This window comes from Pipra filicauda, unplaced genomic scaffold (assembly GCF_003945595.2).
Source record: "Pipra filicauda isolate LSUMZ 115617 unplaced genomic scaffold, ASM394559v2 scaffold231_size1239837_pilon, whole genome shotgun sequence".
In the NCBI taxonomy this organism is placed as follows: Eukaryota; Metazoa; Chordata; class Aves; order Passeriformes; family Pipridae; genus Pipra; species Pipra filicauda.
Genome location: NW_024104345.1, coordinates 1,136,668 through 1,154,016, shown reverse-complemented (window position 1 = coordinate 1,154,016; position 17,349 = coordinate 1,136,668). Strand labels below are relative to the sequence as shown.

The 17,349-nt window shown below is 43.1% G+C and overlaps 1 protein-coding gene across 1 annotated transcript in view; it reads left to right on the top strand.

The window, feature by feature from the left end:
• The window catches only part of TMC2 (transmembrane channel like 2), a 43,628-nt gene that overhangs the window by 20,004 nt on the left and 6,275 nt on the right, over positions 1-17,349 (top strand). Inside the window, exons 15-19 of the mRNA XM_039381568.1 lie at positions 108-175; positions 937-1,176; positions 2,848-2,973; positions 8,359-8,437; positions 10,557-10,677. Coding sequence (XP_039237502.1) covers positions 108-175; positions 937-1,176; positions 2,848-2,973; positions 8,359-8,437; positions 10,557-10,677 — 634 coding nt within the window. The remainder of the gene's footprint in view (positions 1-107; positions 176-936; positions 1,177-2,847; positions 2,974-8,358; positions 8,438-10,556; positions 10,678-17,349) is intronic.

Below are 17,349 nucleotides of genomic sequence, written 5' to 3'. Positions count from 1 at the left end.
TCCCAGGAATCCCTTCTTACCAGCTCTAAATAGGCATCATATACCCAGTAGAAAACAAAAGCAGGTACCTCTAGCAACAACACACTTTCCTTTCTTTTCCCATACAGCCGTCCTATGCAGAGTTTGACATTAGCGGCAATGTTTTGGGTTTGGTTTTCAACCAGGGAATGATTTGGTAAGATACTTTTTTTTTCCTTTCTTATTTAGAAAACCTGTCAGTGGAGTTAGAAAGCCAACTAGATAAACCTTTAGGTTCTGTTTTTTCTGATTGTTTGGCTTTCTGTACTTGACTATAGAAATGAAAATTTAAAAATGCCAGCTTACTTATCCAAGAGGACTAGGTCCATGTGCTGGGGGTAGACTTTAGAAAGGGTTTGGGGAGAATCACGAGGTTACACATCACTGGAAGGGTGGGCATAGAGCCAGCTAGATCAAACTGGGCAGGAGGGGCATGTCACAGAACTGCCCCAAGGGAGGGCAAATGGGAGCTGCTTTGCCCTATTGTGGCAGCACCAGAGGCAATAGGCAACAGGAAAGAGCACCTTCACCTACTCTGAGAGGAAAGTTCCTTTTGCCATGGACTGATAATTTCTTCCTGTTACAACATTACAACATCTCTGCACATTTAAGAGAGTCTCCCTGTACAGGTTAGATTCACCTGACGTTTTCCAAGCTGTCTCAAAGCCATTTTTGTCACAAACTGAAAATCCTTCGCAACCACTAAGAGACTAAGTCCTCTCTGGTCCTCAATGTATGGGACCGTACCCTAATAAGGATGCAGGTGGCTTCTCCTCTGGAGCACGGGGTAGCATAAAGCCCAGACTTCATTTGTGGGCACACTTGCCACCACATGAACAGTTGTTTTCCTGCTTTTGAAAACAGAAAACCTTCCAACCTGTCAAAAAACAGCACCTGTCCCTCTCTTTTCCTTTTCAGGATGGGATCCTTTTACGCGCCAGGGCTCGTGGGTATAAACGTGCTGCGCTTATTAACCTCCATGTATTTTCAGTGCTGGGCTGTTATGAGTAGCAATGTCCCTCACGAAAGAGTCTTCAAAGCATCCAAGTCTAATAATTTTTACATGGGACTATTGCTGTTGATCCTATTCCTCAGCCTCCTGCCTGTGGCTTACACCATCATGTCCCTGCCTCCCTCCTTTGACTGTGGACCATTCAGGTACTAGCAAAACACCAAAAAGGACATTTTTTGCTCTGGGACATGGGATTATTTTTGTGAAGTTAGAAGACCTGGACTCCAACAGAGGTGGTGAAATGTCTCCTTTCTCCATCAGCTTAAATCCTTAGCAATGTGAGGTAAAGGATCATGTCCAGCTATGGGGTATAAACAGTCAGTTGGGAGCACTGAACATCCTCCTGTCTGCTATTTTCCTTTGCTACATGATTCCCGGTGTTTCCCCAACACACACCAATGAAAGCACCAGAGGACAGCAAGGTGCAGCCCCCAGAAAAATAAAAAAAAATTAGGAGCATCCCTAAGGCTCTCTGGAACATTGTGGGAGCAAAATGAGTTCAAACACTCCTTCATAAAGATAAGAACTCCCACAGCACGAGATTTTGTGTGTTGACTTTAGCTGGAAAATAGCAGGAAAAGGACAGGGGTGGCCTGAAGATTTGCAGCTTAAAAAAAAAAAAAAAAAGTTGTAGGTTTGTTTTTTTTTAATTAAGACAGAATCAGCACTGCATAGAGCATTCAGTGGACTGGATTAACATGCCAATAAAGTCTAATTTGATTGAATAATGCCATTTCCTGGGCCTGCTGGATCTGACTCAGCAAGGAGCCAGCTTGGAACAAATTGCTCTTGTAGATGCAGTGTTTTAGGTTATCTGCTTGCTAACAGAGAACGACAACAGAAAGCTGAAAGACTTGGGGGAGAAGGCAAGAGACCAAAATACCCTCAGTTCTATAACAAGGACAGGTGTCAACGAATAATGTCAGAAGATCTGACAAGAAACTTGTTGCAGGCATGCTATCATTTGGAGATGACTAATCTGCAATGTGAAAGAGCTATTTCAATTCCCAATCAACCCTTCAAAAGCCACTCAGCCTGATTCAGACCCTGGCACACCACTCAGCTCGACTGAAAGCTCAGCTCTCCCGAGCGTCTGGCAGTTGATGAAGTTGGGATACTGTTTAGCCAAGTTTGCCTTTATTGACTCTCATCATCAGAACAGAGTCCAACACCCTCCTCTGTGGAATCCTGCAAGCTCCCAAGAGGCAACAAGCCCTAAATAGGAGGAATAGTACTGATAGGGTTGAATTCCCAGACCCAGACATGCTGGGGAAAGAAGAAGGTCGATTGCATAATCCAGCCTTCTACAGATTTGTTCTCCTTTCATACAGAATACTCTCATCTGCTTTATCAATCCGGCTAGAAATTACTCTTTCAGTGAGTTTCCTATTAAGCAATAATCATAGCTTGCTATTTTTGTCATTACTTAGCAGCACTTCAAGTTGGCTCATTATTTCAGAAAGCAGGAATTTGCATATGGAAAGTCATGAAAAGGCCATATTTAACAAGATATTGATCAGAAATCTATAGTTACTGCAGTCTGTAGTTTTTATATATTTCAGGAGGGTAAACAGTCAGAACTCACAAAGGAAATAAATGAGCAAGTTGGCCTAGCAAGGTTTGTTCTTATAATCAGTGGAGGAAGGGAGGGAATGAATGGACCAACAGATAATCTAAAATCAGGCATTTTAAAATCCTTGGTGGCTTGAGCTGATGCTCACTGAAAGAGGGATAAAGCATACTACTTAGCATCATTAGACTGAATGGCTTTCTACAGGAAATATCTACACTCCTTAACTGGTTGTTTGTCTTTCCAGTGGGAAAAAAAGAATGTATGACGTCATTCAAGAGACCATAGAGCTTGATTTCCCACTTTTTGTTGCCAAGATCTTCAGCTATGTGGCAAATCCAGGACTGATCATACCTGCAATTCTGCTCATGGTGTAAGTTTTCCTTGCAATATTACATGTCTGGGTTGGGGAAGAAGGTTAAAAACCAAAAATTCTGGGATATTAGTGAGGTCTAAATACACTTTCTGCTGAGATAACAGTACAGATTGGGGCAGACACATGCTCTCTACCCCCCTCACTTTTGCCTAACCCAATTTCCCCAAATTTAATTACCTGACCCAATTAAACACAACTTTGTAAATGAAACACATTGCTGACAAAGGCCCTGTAGATATCAAAGCTGTCACAGCTTCCATATGAAAAATTTTCTGTAGCCAGTAGGAAATAAATGGACAGTCTCAGCCTGGTGCTTTCTGGAGAAGCAATTTCTGTCACAGTTGGTGGTATTTAGAGCACAGCCATGACAGGGCATTCAAAAATTACATGTTCCAAAATGTGAAGAATTGTCAGTTTTGTTGAGGTTTTTAGGAATTTTAATTTTTCATTTTCCAAATAATACCTCTGGAATTTGTTTCAGTGCCATTTGATCATTTCAGCTTTGAAATCACTCTTAAACCCATGGCACCTTCAGCAGTACTAGGATCAGGGCAGTTCTTTCTTTTGTTTTAAAGATATTTTTGCCATTATTATCAAAGTTTCCAATAACTATCAAAGTAAGTAGGAGAGTTGGGGCCAGATTCTATAGGCAGACTTTAGACTAATCAATGTGAGAAAGAGACAGAACTGGGGTGCCTATTACATACAGAGCTTGCCTGCTTGACTATTCCTGGGTCATCCACACATATTGGAGGTGGGCCTCTGGGCTGATCCAGTACAACTTTCCTTGGGCACAGAGATGCTTCATTCTGAATAGTTACGCCGAAGGTAATGCCATTAAATTAAATCAAATACAAGTTCCCATTGTTACAAAGTTTCTTACAGAAACAACCTGAGAAAAATCCTAATTAAACTTAAAATGACATGTCACCCCCTCTACCTGACTCAAGCTACTTACTCATTTTAACCTAAAAAGGATGATCGTATACTGTGCAGACAGATCCTACACTTAGAAGAATCAGATCAGATACATGCAGGAGACAAGAAGTCTCACATCGCATCCCTATTACGACCAAGTATATCATTGAGTTATAAACTCTATTCCTGTGGGCTTCACAGTAGCACTGGCAGATGCCATTGCAAACATGAGATGAAGACTGCAGAACTAACACTTCCCAAATGGACCACCTTTACAAAAGGGCTGTAGGCCAGATTTCTGAGGCTTTGATGCAACCCTCAAAAAAACTGATGGGAGAGCAGTAACACCTTTGAAAATAATGGGTTTTTTTCAGTTACAATCTCCTGCCCTTTCCTCCACTGACAGCTGGGACAAGGAACAGCACAAATCCAGTTTATTTGTTGATGAGACACTTTTTATCACCCCTTCCCATTCTCGACTATTCCCACACCATGGCCTTACCATCAGTCCATTTCTCCTTGAGACACCATTTTGTCTCTGCCCTGATTCCTCTCTGAAAACTGAGGGATACTTTATGTCCACATTACCTAAAACATTCTCCTTTCCCACCCAGATAAACTGCCTGTGTGACCTTTGAGGATATTATATATTTTTGATTTCCAGCCATTCAGCTCTGAAGAGGGTCACAGCTCTAAAAAAGTGGTTTCCCCCATGGTGCCTGGGCAAGTCAGACCTACAGCCCCTTGGCAGTAGCTCTCACATGCCCCAAGACCATTGGGTGTCTTGCAGAAGTACTGCTTTTTATCTGCATGTACACTTTGTCTGGGATAATCCCAGATGAAATCATAGCTACCATATAAGATTGTTTCCTAAGGCTTCAATCCTTTTCTGTTCTCCTTTTCAGTCAAGTCCCCAGTTTCCTGCCTTGTCTCTGAAAATATTCAACTTCCCCTCTGCTTCTGCTGTGCTGCTGACAGGTAGACAGGGCCAGGCTGGAGCTTGTCCTTACGCTTCCCCATCTAGCTTCCCAAAGGATTGAAACCAGGGAAATGCAAAAGCTTCATTTAGTCCCAATGGGCAGAGAACCACTCTCAAAGCAGCAGGCAAGGCAACCTACAATCCAGTCTAAGTAAAAATAGCCTCTACAATAGTGACATGTGGATTGTAAATGGACAGTCTGTGGATTTTGATTGCAGACACTGAAAAAACGTCTTTTCCACTTCTGTGGACTGAATTAAGTAATTTTCTCTAGCCATGATAACCTCTTCTCTTTTTTCCAAGTCCAATCCAAAATGCATCTTCTATCTGTTTCTGTTCTTAGCTCCTGGTCTCAAACAATGATGGGGTCCAGTGAATAACATAGGCGTCAAACTTACTGTCGTGCTTCTAACTGCCTAAGAACAAGGGAAATAGGAAATAAAGAGAAATAAGAAGCAGAGATATTGTACACACAGGCATATAGCCTAATTCCACTCAGGTTGAAAGCAGGATTTCAAGCCGTGGCCTGCAGAGCTTCCTGGCAGAAGCTAGAAGCACCTTACTGCATCAAGAAGAGGGGAAAATTAAAATTCCTGTGCAGACTAGAAAAGGACAGTGACCCACACTCTCCCCCGATCTGGGGAAGCAGTAAATCAGAGAAGAGAGGAGTCAGGGTGTCATAGTTTAAGCCCATATGGAAATTAAGCACCACACTCACTTGCTCAATCCCCTCTCTCTGCCCCCCCCAGTGGAATGGGGAGAGGAATCAAAGTAAAACTTGTAAGCTGAGATAAGAACTTAGTGAAAACAAAGTAAAATATAGTAATAATGGTAAATTATAATAATAATGATAATAAAAGGAAAAAACAAGTAATGCAAAATACAATTGCTCACCACCTGCTGACTGATGCCAGACCCCCATTCTGGGTAACTACCCTCAGTTTATGTACTAGGCATGGTGTTCTCTGGTGTGCAATACCCCTTTGGCCAGTTTGGGTCACCTGGCTATGCTCCCTATCAGTTTCTTTTGCATACCTTCTCACTGGCAGAGCATGAGAATTAAAAAAAAAAAAAAAACACAACAAAAAACCACAAACAAAACAAAACAAAAACCCAAACAACAACAACAACAACAACAAAACCCAAACAAACAAAAAAAGAAACAAAAAAACCCCAAACTCCTTGACTTAGGATAAACATGACTCAGTAAAACCCAAAACATCAGTGTGTTATCAACACCGTTCTCATTCTAAATCCAAAACACATCACTCTAAGAAATTAATTAACTCTCTCCCAGTTGATAAGAGTTAGCAGCTCAAACATGAGGGTGTATCTGCAGGCCCATTTTAGAGGGAAGTAGACCTAAAGAACCCCACTGAAAGTGGATAAACTTCATTTGCTAATGCTTACTCCATTCCTCAGCAAAGTTTACAGCTGCTCATGTTGCAGCTTACAGTCAGACCAAGATCTGGCTTTGCTCTGCCTTTTTTGGGAGCCAGCACTAGCAGTGCAAATCAGAAATTCAGCAATAAATCCAGCACACCTGTAGGACCTGTCCAGGATATTGGTGTGCACCTTGGAGGATCACACAGACTGCCTCATCATTGCTTGGGCAACCCAATCCAAACATGCCTGACTCCTGCAGATTTGGTCTGCACCAAAGGCATGCCCATCAAATCACCTTTCTGTGGCACTGTCCCTTTCCCCTCTCCCTTTCAAGATCCCTTCAGGGTAGTTCAATCCTGAACAAGCACAACCTCCCTTAAGCAATAAACCTGCAGTAAACCAAGGACAGAGGAAACTCAGGCTTAGCCTGGAGGCACAGTGGGCTTATATCTCACAGTGGTTTGGGAGAGGGACCTGGTGAGCTCATGCCCTTCCCATCAATGCAGGAGTCTTCAGGGGAAAAAGCCCTGGTGGTTGGAGGCAATACTGGACATTAATGCAAAGGGTGAGAAAGGGCTGGAAAGGGACTGGAAATGGATTTTCTCAGTTACTCAGTGAACCTGAGAAACCAGCTCAGAACACAGTACCTGGCATCCCAGATGGCTTTGAACAGCCAGCTCTAGTTATCTTCATGAAAACAAGGGTGCTCCAGGCACTTACATCCTGGCTGGTCACAAAAAAAATGGCAGGGCAGCCGCAAAGCCCCGATTAAAAAGTAATATTTTCTAGGCAATGAGCTTAATAACACAGAAGAAATAAAACTACCACATCTTTACAGAAGAACAAAAAAAACAATTTTCAAGAGGACAGAGAGCCCAGTTCACCAAGATTGAGTTTTGAGGTAATGCTAGGCAAAAGGAAGCAAATGTGTTTCCTCTAGACAGACCCCTGTAAAAAGACTCAAGAAAGGTCATCCTAAGTACCCCTTCCTGATCTCCCACCTGGAAACTAATATGCCAGTACATGATGTCTTGCTGGGCTTAGAGACATGCACTCTGTTGATGAAATCCTGGAGTCTGGTTTGAGGATGCTGAATCTGGGCTGAAGCCACACAATCAGGTTATGAATTGTCAGGAAACCTTTTTTTCCCTACCTTTTTTTTTTTTTCCTTTTATATAAGAATTTTCTACTTTATTTAAAAAAAAAATACCAGCTATAGTGGTGAACTGAACGGCTGGTACTTTTCCTGGGAATGGCTTGAGCCACTGAGCACATGATTTTTATAATTTAGAAAAATAAAAGCACTCTAAAAAAAAATCACGGAGACATTTTTTACTACCAAAATATTACTTGCTGGTGTCAGAGGTGGCGAGACAGACACAGACACTTAGGCATGTTTTAAAACACAAGCCTCCCTGCATGCCAAAGACTGGCAGCCAGCATGCGCTCTCCCACCCCCCCTTGCCTTTCAGCTCCCTCCAGCTTGGCTTGGTTTTCCCCTGGTTTTGGCATGTCCTTTTTGGAGAAGAAGGGATTGAAACAAAAGCCAGTGGCTCTGCTCCAACCTGGCTTTTGCTTGCCCTCGATTCCTGTCTTTGCTCACTCTCAAGGGTCCCTTCTGGGGATACAGGATGCAACTGGTTCTGGCAAAGGGGGAAGGAGGACTGTTCCTTGAGCACTACTTTTCAGGAGAGGCTTCAGGCCCTGTTCTGCCACTATTTCCTGAGTTTCCTATTTTTTTCGTAAGGTCTCTGTGTTACCTGGTCCCTGTTCAATTTCAAGGTTGGTGCCTGGTTTCACCAGGACTGCTGGAAAGGAAGTGAAGGGAGACCATGGTTATCCAAGGTGGAGGCAGGAGGGTAGGGTTGTCATTTTTCTTCTGTTTGAGCAGAACTGAGCTACTGGATGGGCTCAGTGCATCTCAGTTGACCATGCCTCAAGGTAGCCTGAATTCTTCCTAAGCCTTGAGCCTCTAAAAGCAGTTTGGAGATAGCTGGTGGGAAAACTAGGTATTAGAAGGTAAGCAAAAAATTAAATGTTCCCTCCTGGTGAAACTTTCTCCTGATCCTGTCACTACAGTGACATGTTTCTTTTTCTAGCCTTGCCATCTATTACCTAAATTCTGTGTCTGAAGCGTATCAGCGAGCCAATGCAGAGCTGAAGAAGAAAATGCAAATGGTAAGTATTGATCTGGCAAAGTCATCCTTGAAATACATCTTTCAATTCTGATGTGTAACATATATACTTTTAAATTACTCTTCACTTCTGAATTCATTGGTGACAGAAGAAAAAGACATATTTTATGCTTGTTCAGTCCCCTCTGATGGCATTTAATGGCTAACTGCAAAGAATGGTCACATCCCATAATAGGCTGCTATTTCATACAACAAAACTACAGTTCATTTTCCCGTAAACTGTGCTTTCCACCTACAAAAATAAGTTACTTCGAAATTTGAGCAATGCTTTGGTGCCTGAGATTTCCCGGGGACAATGATAAGCCTATCAAAACTACAGCCAGATTTTGTACAAGTTGAAAAGCAATGAGCCATAAATAACATGGCAATAACAATATTTTCTACCAGTAATTCTCAAAACACCTTACAAAGGAGGCTGGCATCTGTCTCTGCTGTGCAAATAGGAAAAGCAAGGTACAGACAAATGCAATGACTTGAATTAGCAGGGTAGGATTTGGACCTCATGGTATCCAGAACTGTGAGAGGTTGCAATATGTAGAGGACTATAACACAGAGAATCCTGAACTAATATGAACAAGGTCTGGCAGCAGAACACCTGCAAAAGCACAACTTTGCTCAGAGAACGATTCTCAGTGAGAAACAGCAAAGGTGTTCTGGTACCATGGCTTGTACTGGTCTGGCAGTTTCCTCCGGAGCTTTCCTGGTGCTGTTTGGTATGACATAGATGTGCCCAAACTACCAAGGCCTTGCATCAGGAGAGGATGTGATGTCATCAAATGTTATCAGCCATTTTACCAGTACAGGGCAGGCTGCAAACCAAAGAAGCAGTGCCACATAAAGCAAAACATTGCATAAAGCAGAGACCGGTGCAACATTAAAAGTGAGGGTGTGAGCACTGAGAAATGAGACTCCATAAATTACATTCAAATGCTCAAATCCAAAATTGATCACTCGTGCATACGGCTTAAAATAAGTGCCTTGGTGCAAAGGGCATCCTCAAATATTGCAAGAGTTGAACACGTGCTGCAGCACACTCGGACTTAAGGGCACTTGGTCTATTTCACAGTGCCCAACCAAGGTGTGATCAGGCCCATGTGCTACCCAAAGGAACAGAAACACCTCAACACAAGGACCTGCCTTTACATATCCTTGTGCCACAGGAACCTGTAGGTTTGCTGAGACAACCAAGTCAGGCAAGAGGAGAGGTACACAGCAGAGCAGGGGAAAGGAAGGGTATTGGCACAGCCCTGCTGCTTAGGGAGAGAGGAATGAGAGCTGCCTGTTCATGGCAGGGATAGTCAGCAGTTGGAGCCCACCAGAGACCCCCATGTGATGACCTGCTGAGCTCAGAGAGACCTGGCGTGGCTGTCCCCAAAGTCTGCCAGGTTTGCCAAGTGGATGAAGGCTGCTCTGTGGGTTGGGACCACTCAGCTGTAGCAAGGCCATGAGCTGCCCTGCATTCCATGGTTTCAGTACACAAAAACTTCCATTGGCAAATACCTCTTTTGGGGTGAGAGATGGAGCTGGAGTGGAGTCCATCCAAAGTTTCTCACTGCATAAGAGAGGGCAGCCTCTCCCTTCCCTTTCCAGCATGCTTGTTCTGAGCAGAAACAGGTTATTTTCTTCCCTCTACCATCCAGAAGAAAATCTTCTGAAGACATAAATATATGCAAGTGAAACCAAAGACAACCCTATAACCCATCCCCATGCTGCCATACCCTCCTCCTCTTCCTTTGGCATTTATCCCTGACACTCTCTCTCACAAGAGCTCCACATTTCAAATAAACCAAAATGACAGAGAGGATAGATTGGAAGTTGCAGAAACATGCACAGTCTGGTAGACTTAAACCATGTTACGAGCAAGTGTTTTGTCCTAACAGGAGCAGAGCCATTCCTTCCCAGGCTCTCGTCCCCCTACCTGGGACATACTTTCTTTCCCAAAAACACTTGGTCACTGGACAAAGATTCAGCCCCTTGAACTTCGCAAAGAGTTTGCATTCATACCAACAAACACTTAGCCAGGCCAACCATGGCACCAGGCCACCATTTCACAGATTACATCTGCAGTTTTAAACTAACCTCAATGTTTCTTATTGATGCAGCAACGCGAAGAGGAGAAAAACAAAAGAAACAACAAAGCCACCACCAACCCCATGCTGCAAGATCTGGAGGATTTACTTACACCAAGTACGAAGACTGAAAGTCACCCCAACCAAGAAGAAGGTAAAACGCAATGTCCCTTTCTGAAAAGGCTCATGTAGCACCAAAATGATGGGGTAGGATTGAGAAACTGGAGGGATACACATTTGCAAGCTATTAGATGAGCATAACTAGCATAGATTTTTTCATTCACAGAAGTCCACCTGCGAATAGACACCCAGTAAGGGGACTTGTTAGATTGTGTCTCACACAGGCTTATCACAGTGTAGAAATCATAATCCAAAGTTATAATTCACATCTCAGCTATTAACCATGCCGGTCATGAAACCAGTAATTTATTCTGGGAACAATGCTTAAACTCCAGCGTTTTTTCTGGGCTGATGAGTTGAGTCAGGTACAGACTTTTTTCTGAGCTGAGGTTTTCATTGGAAAATTCATCATGAATGAGACAGAAGCTTTTCACAGAAGTGCATTGGTCTTAGGGCAAATAAATGCATGCTGTAAACTCTGCTGTGGGGGTCCAAAAAAGCAGGAGGAGGCATCGGGATCTGGGCACTTTCAAGGAAAATAGATCCTCCAGGCTCAGTCTCAACCAGTCACTTCCTGACTGGCAGACCTCCTGCTCTCATTTGTAAGAAACATGTGAAAGATTTTAATTCTATCTTGATAAAGATGAGGAAAGCAGACTAGTGCCACCATTACTGGCATTAGCACCACTAGAGCTTGCATTAAATGGGCTGAGATGAGCTGGAAAGTTTAGAGTAACCCAACACAGATTCCCCTCAGAGCAGACCCAGGGCAATCATTTAGATTGAAACAGTGCTGGCAATGTTTCAGGTGCACTGAAACTAAAGACTAAAATCAGCAGTTACCCATGACCACCCCATGACTAGAAGTGTACCAGCACGGCTGGTAGGATTATCATGTCTTATAAATGCATCAGTAAGAACCTGCAAAAATGGCTTGGGCAGAAGAGACATGTACTGGCTGTTGGCTGGGGCTGAATGGTTTTACTTGTGGTTTCTTCTCTCAGATGCCCAAACACAAATCCCCAGACACTCTGGTTATTGCACACAAAAGAAACAGCAGCCACTGGGGAGAGGACAAAAGGCAGTGTTTGCTCTCAAGAAAATAACATTCATAATCTTTGCTCTAGAAAAGAAAATGGAGTCTCCTGATAGAACCAGCCCTGTCAGGAAACCCAGCAGAGGAGCAGTCCCGGATGGCAGCCCCATGACTGGTGGGAGAGGAGCAGCATTCACCCCACCATCACACGTGTTTGTGACACAGCCACTGACACCAGGTGTCTGGGCACCGTATCCTGGCCAGCCCAGGCCACGGGGGCACCCACTGGGACTAGTCCCTGGAAGAGGGAGAGGGCAGCCACGCTACTTACAGGCTGCTTAATAAGCTCAGCAATGCTTCTCCCATCTGACATTAAAATAGAGGTGCTGCATGAACTACTGTAGTTTTAGCAGGAAATTATTATTGCATGTTGCACATCCACTCGTGATGGTCTCTTATCTATCTAACACTACCTAACAGAGATTTGTTTAGACACTTAGTAGTACTTTGGATTTGTAACCTCCAAAGGCTGCGCTGATTTTGATTGCAAAGGAAACGGGAGGCAGCCAGAATGAAAATCAGCTGTGGCCCTGCTACACTGTCACACACAGGACGCAGCCCTGCGGCCACTAACAGCAGCACTAACAGTGGTGGGCTCGCTGTGTGGAACAACTGCCTGTCAGTCCTTCCAAAGGCTTCTTTAATTAATAAAAGTGGTGTGAGTTTACCTGTCATTTCAATAGAGGTGGTTTGGAGGTTTTTTTGCTGTCCTTCTACTCGAGGAATTAAGTATTCTTCAAAAAAAAGTGAGTGTCCCAGTCCAGCTGCAAGCCAGCTGCTACTAGGAGTAGAGGACTCCTATTAAACCAGCAGAGCAGGACGTTTTGTCAGCTGCATTTGTGATAGCTTTTCTCCAGTCTACCTGCTCCAAACTTTCATATTTTTGTTTCAATCTCACCACCACTTTCTCTGGGTTCCTCTTTTCATAGTCTGTTGACAGCAGCTTGTACCACTATTTCAATCCCTGGATAGGATTCCTAGTCTAGCAACACCACCCAGCACAACTGAGAGACTAACAGTGTTTTTGCCTAGTTTCTGATTATAACCAGTTAGAAATTCCTGGTGCAATTTCAGAACAGTATCTTCTATATCTACAGGACTTCCCAAAACCTGTGGCAGAGCTTCTCTGGGCTGACCCGCTTTTTTACACCTACAGCTTCTTCTTGTTGTTTACACAAACCCTCCTTGATCTAAGGCAGCTTAGATCAACATCTGTTGTTCTTCTTAAAACTGCTATAAAAAATGAACTTCTTCAGTAAAACCAAATCCATAACCATAGCTAGTAAAAATTCCACTAAAGCTGGAATATTTGGATTTAAATGTTCTCACTTTGAATTTTTCCACTAAACGCCACAAATCTTGTCATATATGCTATGGTCAGGACAGCAAACTCAGTAAACTACTTCTCCTCTATAGCTTGACAGAGCACAGAGCATTTGACCTTCAGCCTGGGAACATCCATCTTCAAGGAGCTGGGCAAAAGGGTCCAGTTAAGTCAGATATAAGGCAGGTGGAAACAAATATTCAGTTTTTCAGGTCCAAAACAACAAAAGTATTTAGGCATCTGATTCCTCATAGGAATTACGAGATTCAATATTGTGCTGTGCTTATCTGTTGATAGAGATCTAGCTTGTTTGTTGATGTCTGTGCTTTATAAAAGAGACCAGAGCCCTGGAGAAGTACTTCCAGAAAATACAAGCAAGGGGCAAATAAAAGGAAAATTGAGAAATTCTTCAAAAAATAAATCATTGCATTGTGCTTTCAAATACAGAGGAGTCAATGTCTTATTTCAAGAATTAGCTGTTCCTGGTGCACATCTTGAAGTTGGTTTGGCTGTTCCCAGGCACACTGCTATGGTCAGGATCGGTTGTTCTCCCAGGGCCTCCACGATAAAAACTGCTCAGCGGATTTATTTCCTAGCCTTGGAAGGACATTTCTCTGAGCTGGGTCTCATAGATAAGGTCTTGTCTTGCCTCTTTGCTGTGAGAGTTGCTGATGCAACACAGCTGTGGTGACCTCTCTTGCCATCTCTCTTCGCAGAGATGCCCAGTCACTCTGCTGGAAAAAGTCAGCAAGAGAAGACCTTTTTCAGGAGACAGAAGCTGTGGCCCCCCATCCTTCTTTGCAGGTGTCCATATTGGTCAGAAAGTGCTGGGGGAAGGTGCTGCCAGCCTGCTAATCCAGAAGGATGTCACAGAAACAATACAGTGCCCTTATTTCAGCCCAGTTGGTCTGCCCTGAACACTCTAGTATCTGGGAATGGTTGCATAACAAGGAATAGGACTTGCCTCCTCTGCGCTTCTCAGATCACACTGAAAAATCATTCGGAAAGGGGAGAATGTGGCTTCAAATCTCACTCACCTCTGCTAGAAAACAGAAAGAGATTGGAAATGTGCGTGCATACATATGCGCATACGTGGAAGAAAGTTAAAGTAGGAATATAAGGGCAATAGGAAACATTATGAAGAAGCCATAAGGAACTCAGACAGGTTTTGACAACTGAAGAAGCAGAGGCAGACTTAGACCAGATGAGTAAGTACTACAGAATTTGGATGCTCTCCGAATCAGGCCCCTGACTCAGACCTGCAATAACATTGAACATTACAGAGCACTTTGTCATCTCTGGAGCACACAACTGCCCGTTAGCTAATTAATCTTTCAAGGTTTGCTTATCTCTAATTATAATGCATTGATCAATGTGTTTTGCAAGCTCAGAGACTTCAGGATACGAGTGATAGTATCAGCTGAACAATTTCTACAGACCAGTGGCAACTCTTCCCTAACTCCTCTGTTAGAACACAACAGTTGCAAATGGTAAAAATTCCAACCCTCAGTCCTCGTACTGACTGAAAAGATTATTTTTCTCTTGGAGTTTTGAATCCATTTACCAGTTACTCACATGCAACTGAAGGTTAAACTCCACAAAGTCATTGAAATATTCAGTAGTGTTTGGTTTCATCCCTGTTTTTCTATTGTTAGGAACAGCAATAAGCTCTTGTTTGAGAACTCAGCATTAATTTCCAACCTCCCAACATTTGTTGAAAGACTATATCTATCCCAAGCTTCCTCCAGGGCTCAGTCTAACTTCAAGGGCAAAGACAAAAGAAAAAAGCTCAGTTGTGAGTACTGGGAGCCTCCTAGTAACATCTCACACAGAGAAAAGTTTGCATTCATATATGACTGCAAAAGCCCTCTGCATTGCAAATCTTACCATCTTGTACTGCCACTAGATCAAATGCTGCATTCAAAAGGTTTTGGTAAAAACCAAGGAAATACCTAAGCTTAATTATTTTTCTTCTCACCAAAGGTTTGTTTTTAAACAGGCAGCTCTTGTGGGTATGTTTTTAGTTTGCATGGCCAGACAGAGCATCTGCTCAGTGTTACTGATGAACAGGAATTTCAACAAAATAAAAAATAATTTTTTAAAGGGCAATTTTGCAAAACACATGTGGGTAAACATGAGCTGTGAAAGGGAAGACAACATGTACACTTCTCTTGGGGTAAAAAATGCCATTCAACCATTTCTACCATAATGTGCTCTGCCATAGTATGAGACAAACTGCTCTGTACTTGCAATGAACATAAAATAGTAGACATCACTAAACAGGTTTGCTCATAAAGCCAGAAAAGAATGCAAAGAACACACTGATTTTGTATTCAGTACCAAGGCACCTTGACTTCTCCAAAGCAGAAAAATCAGCTTTTGCTCTAGAAGGAGAATAAGTTCCTTTCAAAAGAAAACCTTGAAACATCTGAGCTTGTATTCTCAGGTAGTTTATATGAAGCTTTCCAAGGAGAGAAAGGGAAACAAGCACTGCATGCTACTACCATGGAGAGCATAACCTCCCTCACTCCAAACAAGCAGTCAAGATCATCTTGAGCCCTCTTTCATCCTCTGCTCCTATAGCCGACCCTGCACTGTGACAAAACCATTTATCACACATTCTGAACCTTCACGGCCATAGGATTGTCACCTTGCTTGAAAATCTGAGCTACGGAAGTCTCATGAGTAATCCACCTCCTTTCTTCTTCAGAATCTTCACTGTTTTTCACTGCACAGAACTGCTCATGGCAGGAGGAGAGGGTTTCCTCATACCAGCTAACAAACCAGACCTTTGGGGACGGATTTTTAGTTTCTTTCAGGGATGTCATCTGGACATCTAAGATAAAGAAACCTCTTAGCTACAAAGAGGCTCCATATACTGCAAGAGTCACTGTAGGGGCAGGGGCCACAAGCTGCACGGGCTCTAGCATCCGCTGAGACCTACCCTGAGAAACTTATGCTGATGAATCCAGGCGAGGAAGACAGCAAAAAAAAAAGGCATTTCACCACACCCAGAGAAAATTCCTGATGATGGAAACTGGTATTTTTGCAGCTTATCCTGCCCCACGAGATATGCTGCTCAGCATGCCTGGCTGGGCGGGGGCTCTGCCAGTGCCAGTCTGGGAATGTCCACCTTCCAGGAACTGAACAAAGGGGTCCAGTTAGGTCAGACCTGAAGAAGACTGGAAAAGGATTCCACTTTAAAGATCTAACCCAACAAAAGCATTTAAGCATCTGATTCCTCACAGGAATGTGCTGTGCTTATTTGTAGAGACTTAGCCCACTTGTTGATGTCTGTGCTTCTAAAGGAGACCACAGCCCTGGAGAAGTACTTCCAGGAGATACGAGGGAGAGACTTCAGAATTTCAGAAATAAAAGGAGACTTCAGAATTCCTTCAAAATTAAATAATTGCATTTTGCTTTCAAATACAGAAAATTCAATGGGTTATTTCTAGAAATAGCTGCACCACCAAAAGGTGGGCATTCCCAGGCTGGCACTGGCAGAAGCCCAGCAAGGCAGGGGTTCTGCTGGTGTCAGGAGCAGCAGAGTGGCTTCCATGCTGGTGAAGATGCACTAAGACTCTAATGTCCTGTGGGCCCCTGAGTTGCCCCGAGCAGGCCATGGGTACAGCAGGTCACCCACCTTCCTGCACTCCAGCATGTTCAGGCCCCTCTCCACAACCATATATCAGATGCTTTTGCTGCCACCAAAGCAGGTCAGATGGGAACCTCTGAAGCCTGACCCCACTGCCTCTCTAAACCACATCTTTTCAAAGCAGTGATGTCCTGATCAAAAAAAAAGAAAAAAGGAAAAAAAGAAAAAAGAAGAAATAAAAAAAGAAAAAAGAAAAAAGAAAAAAGGGGAAAAAAAAAGAAAAAAGGAAAAAAAAAAAAAAAAAAAGAAAAAAAAAAAAAAGAAAAAAAAAAAAAGAAAAAAGAAAAGGGGAAAAAAGAAAAGAAAAAGAAAAAAGAAAAAAGGGGGGAAAAAAAGAAAAAAAAAAAAGAGGAAAAAAAGAGAAAAAAAAGAGAAGTTTTTGCCAAAAGGCTTTAAAGAGTGATTCCCCCCCACCCCATTTTGATTAATTCTGCATGCAATGTTATCAGCTCTCCAGCCTGACAGCTGTGGGGATTTTTTTTTTCCTCTCTCTCATGGTTTTCCTGATGCTTGCCTAAGCCCTGAGGCAGCAGCTTGTCCTTTGGCAGGTGGCAGCCCGGCTTCATCTGCAGCCAAGGTTTTATCACTCACAAATGCTCAGATACAGTTTTCCCCTGGGGAAAAAAGCAAC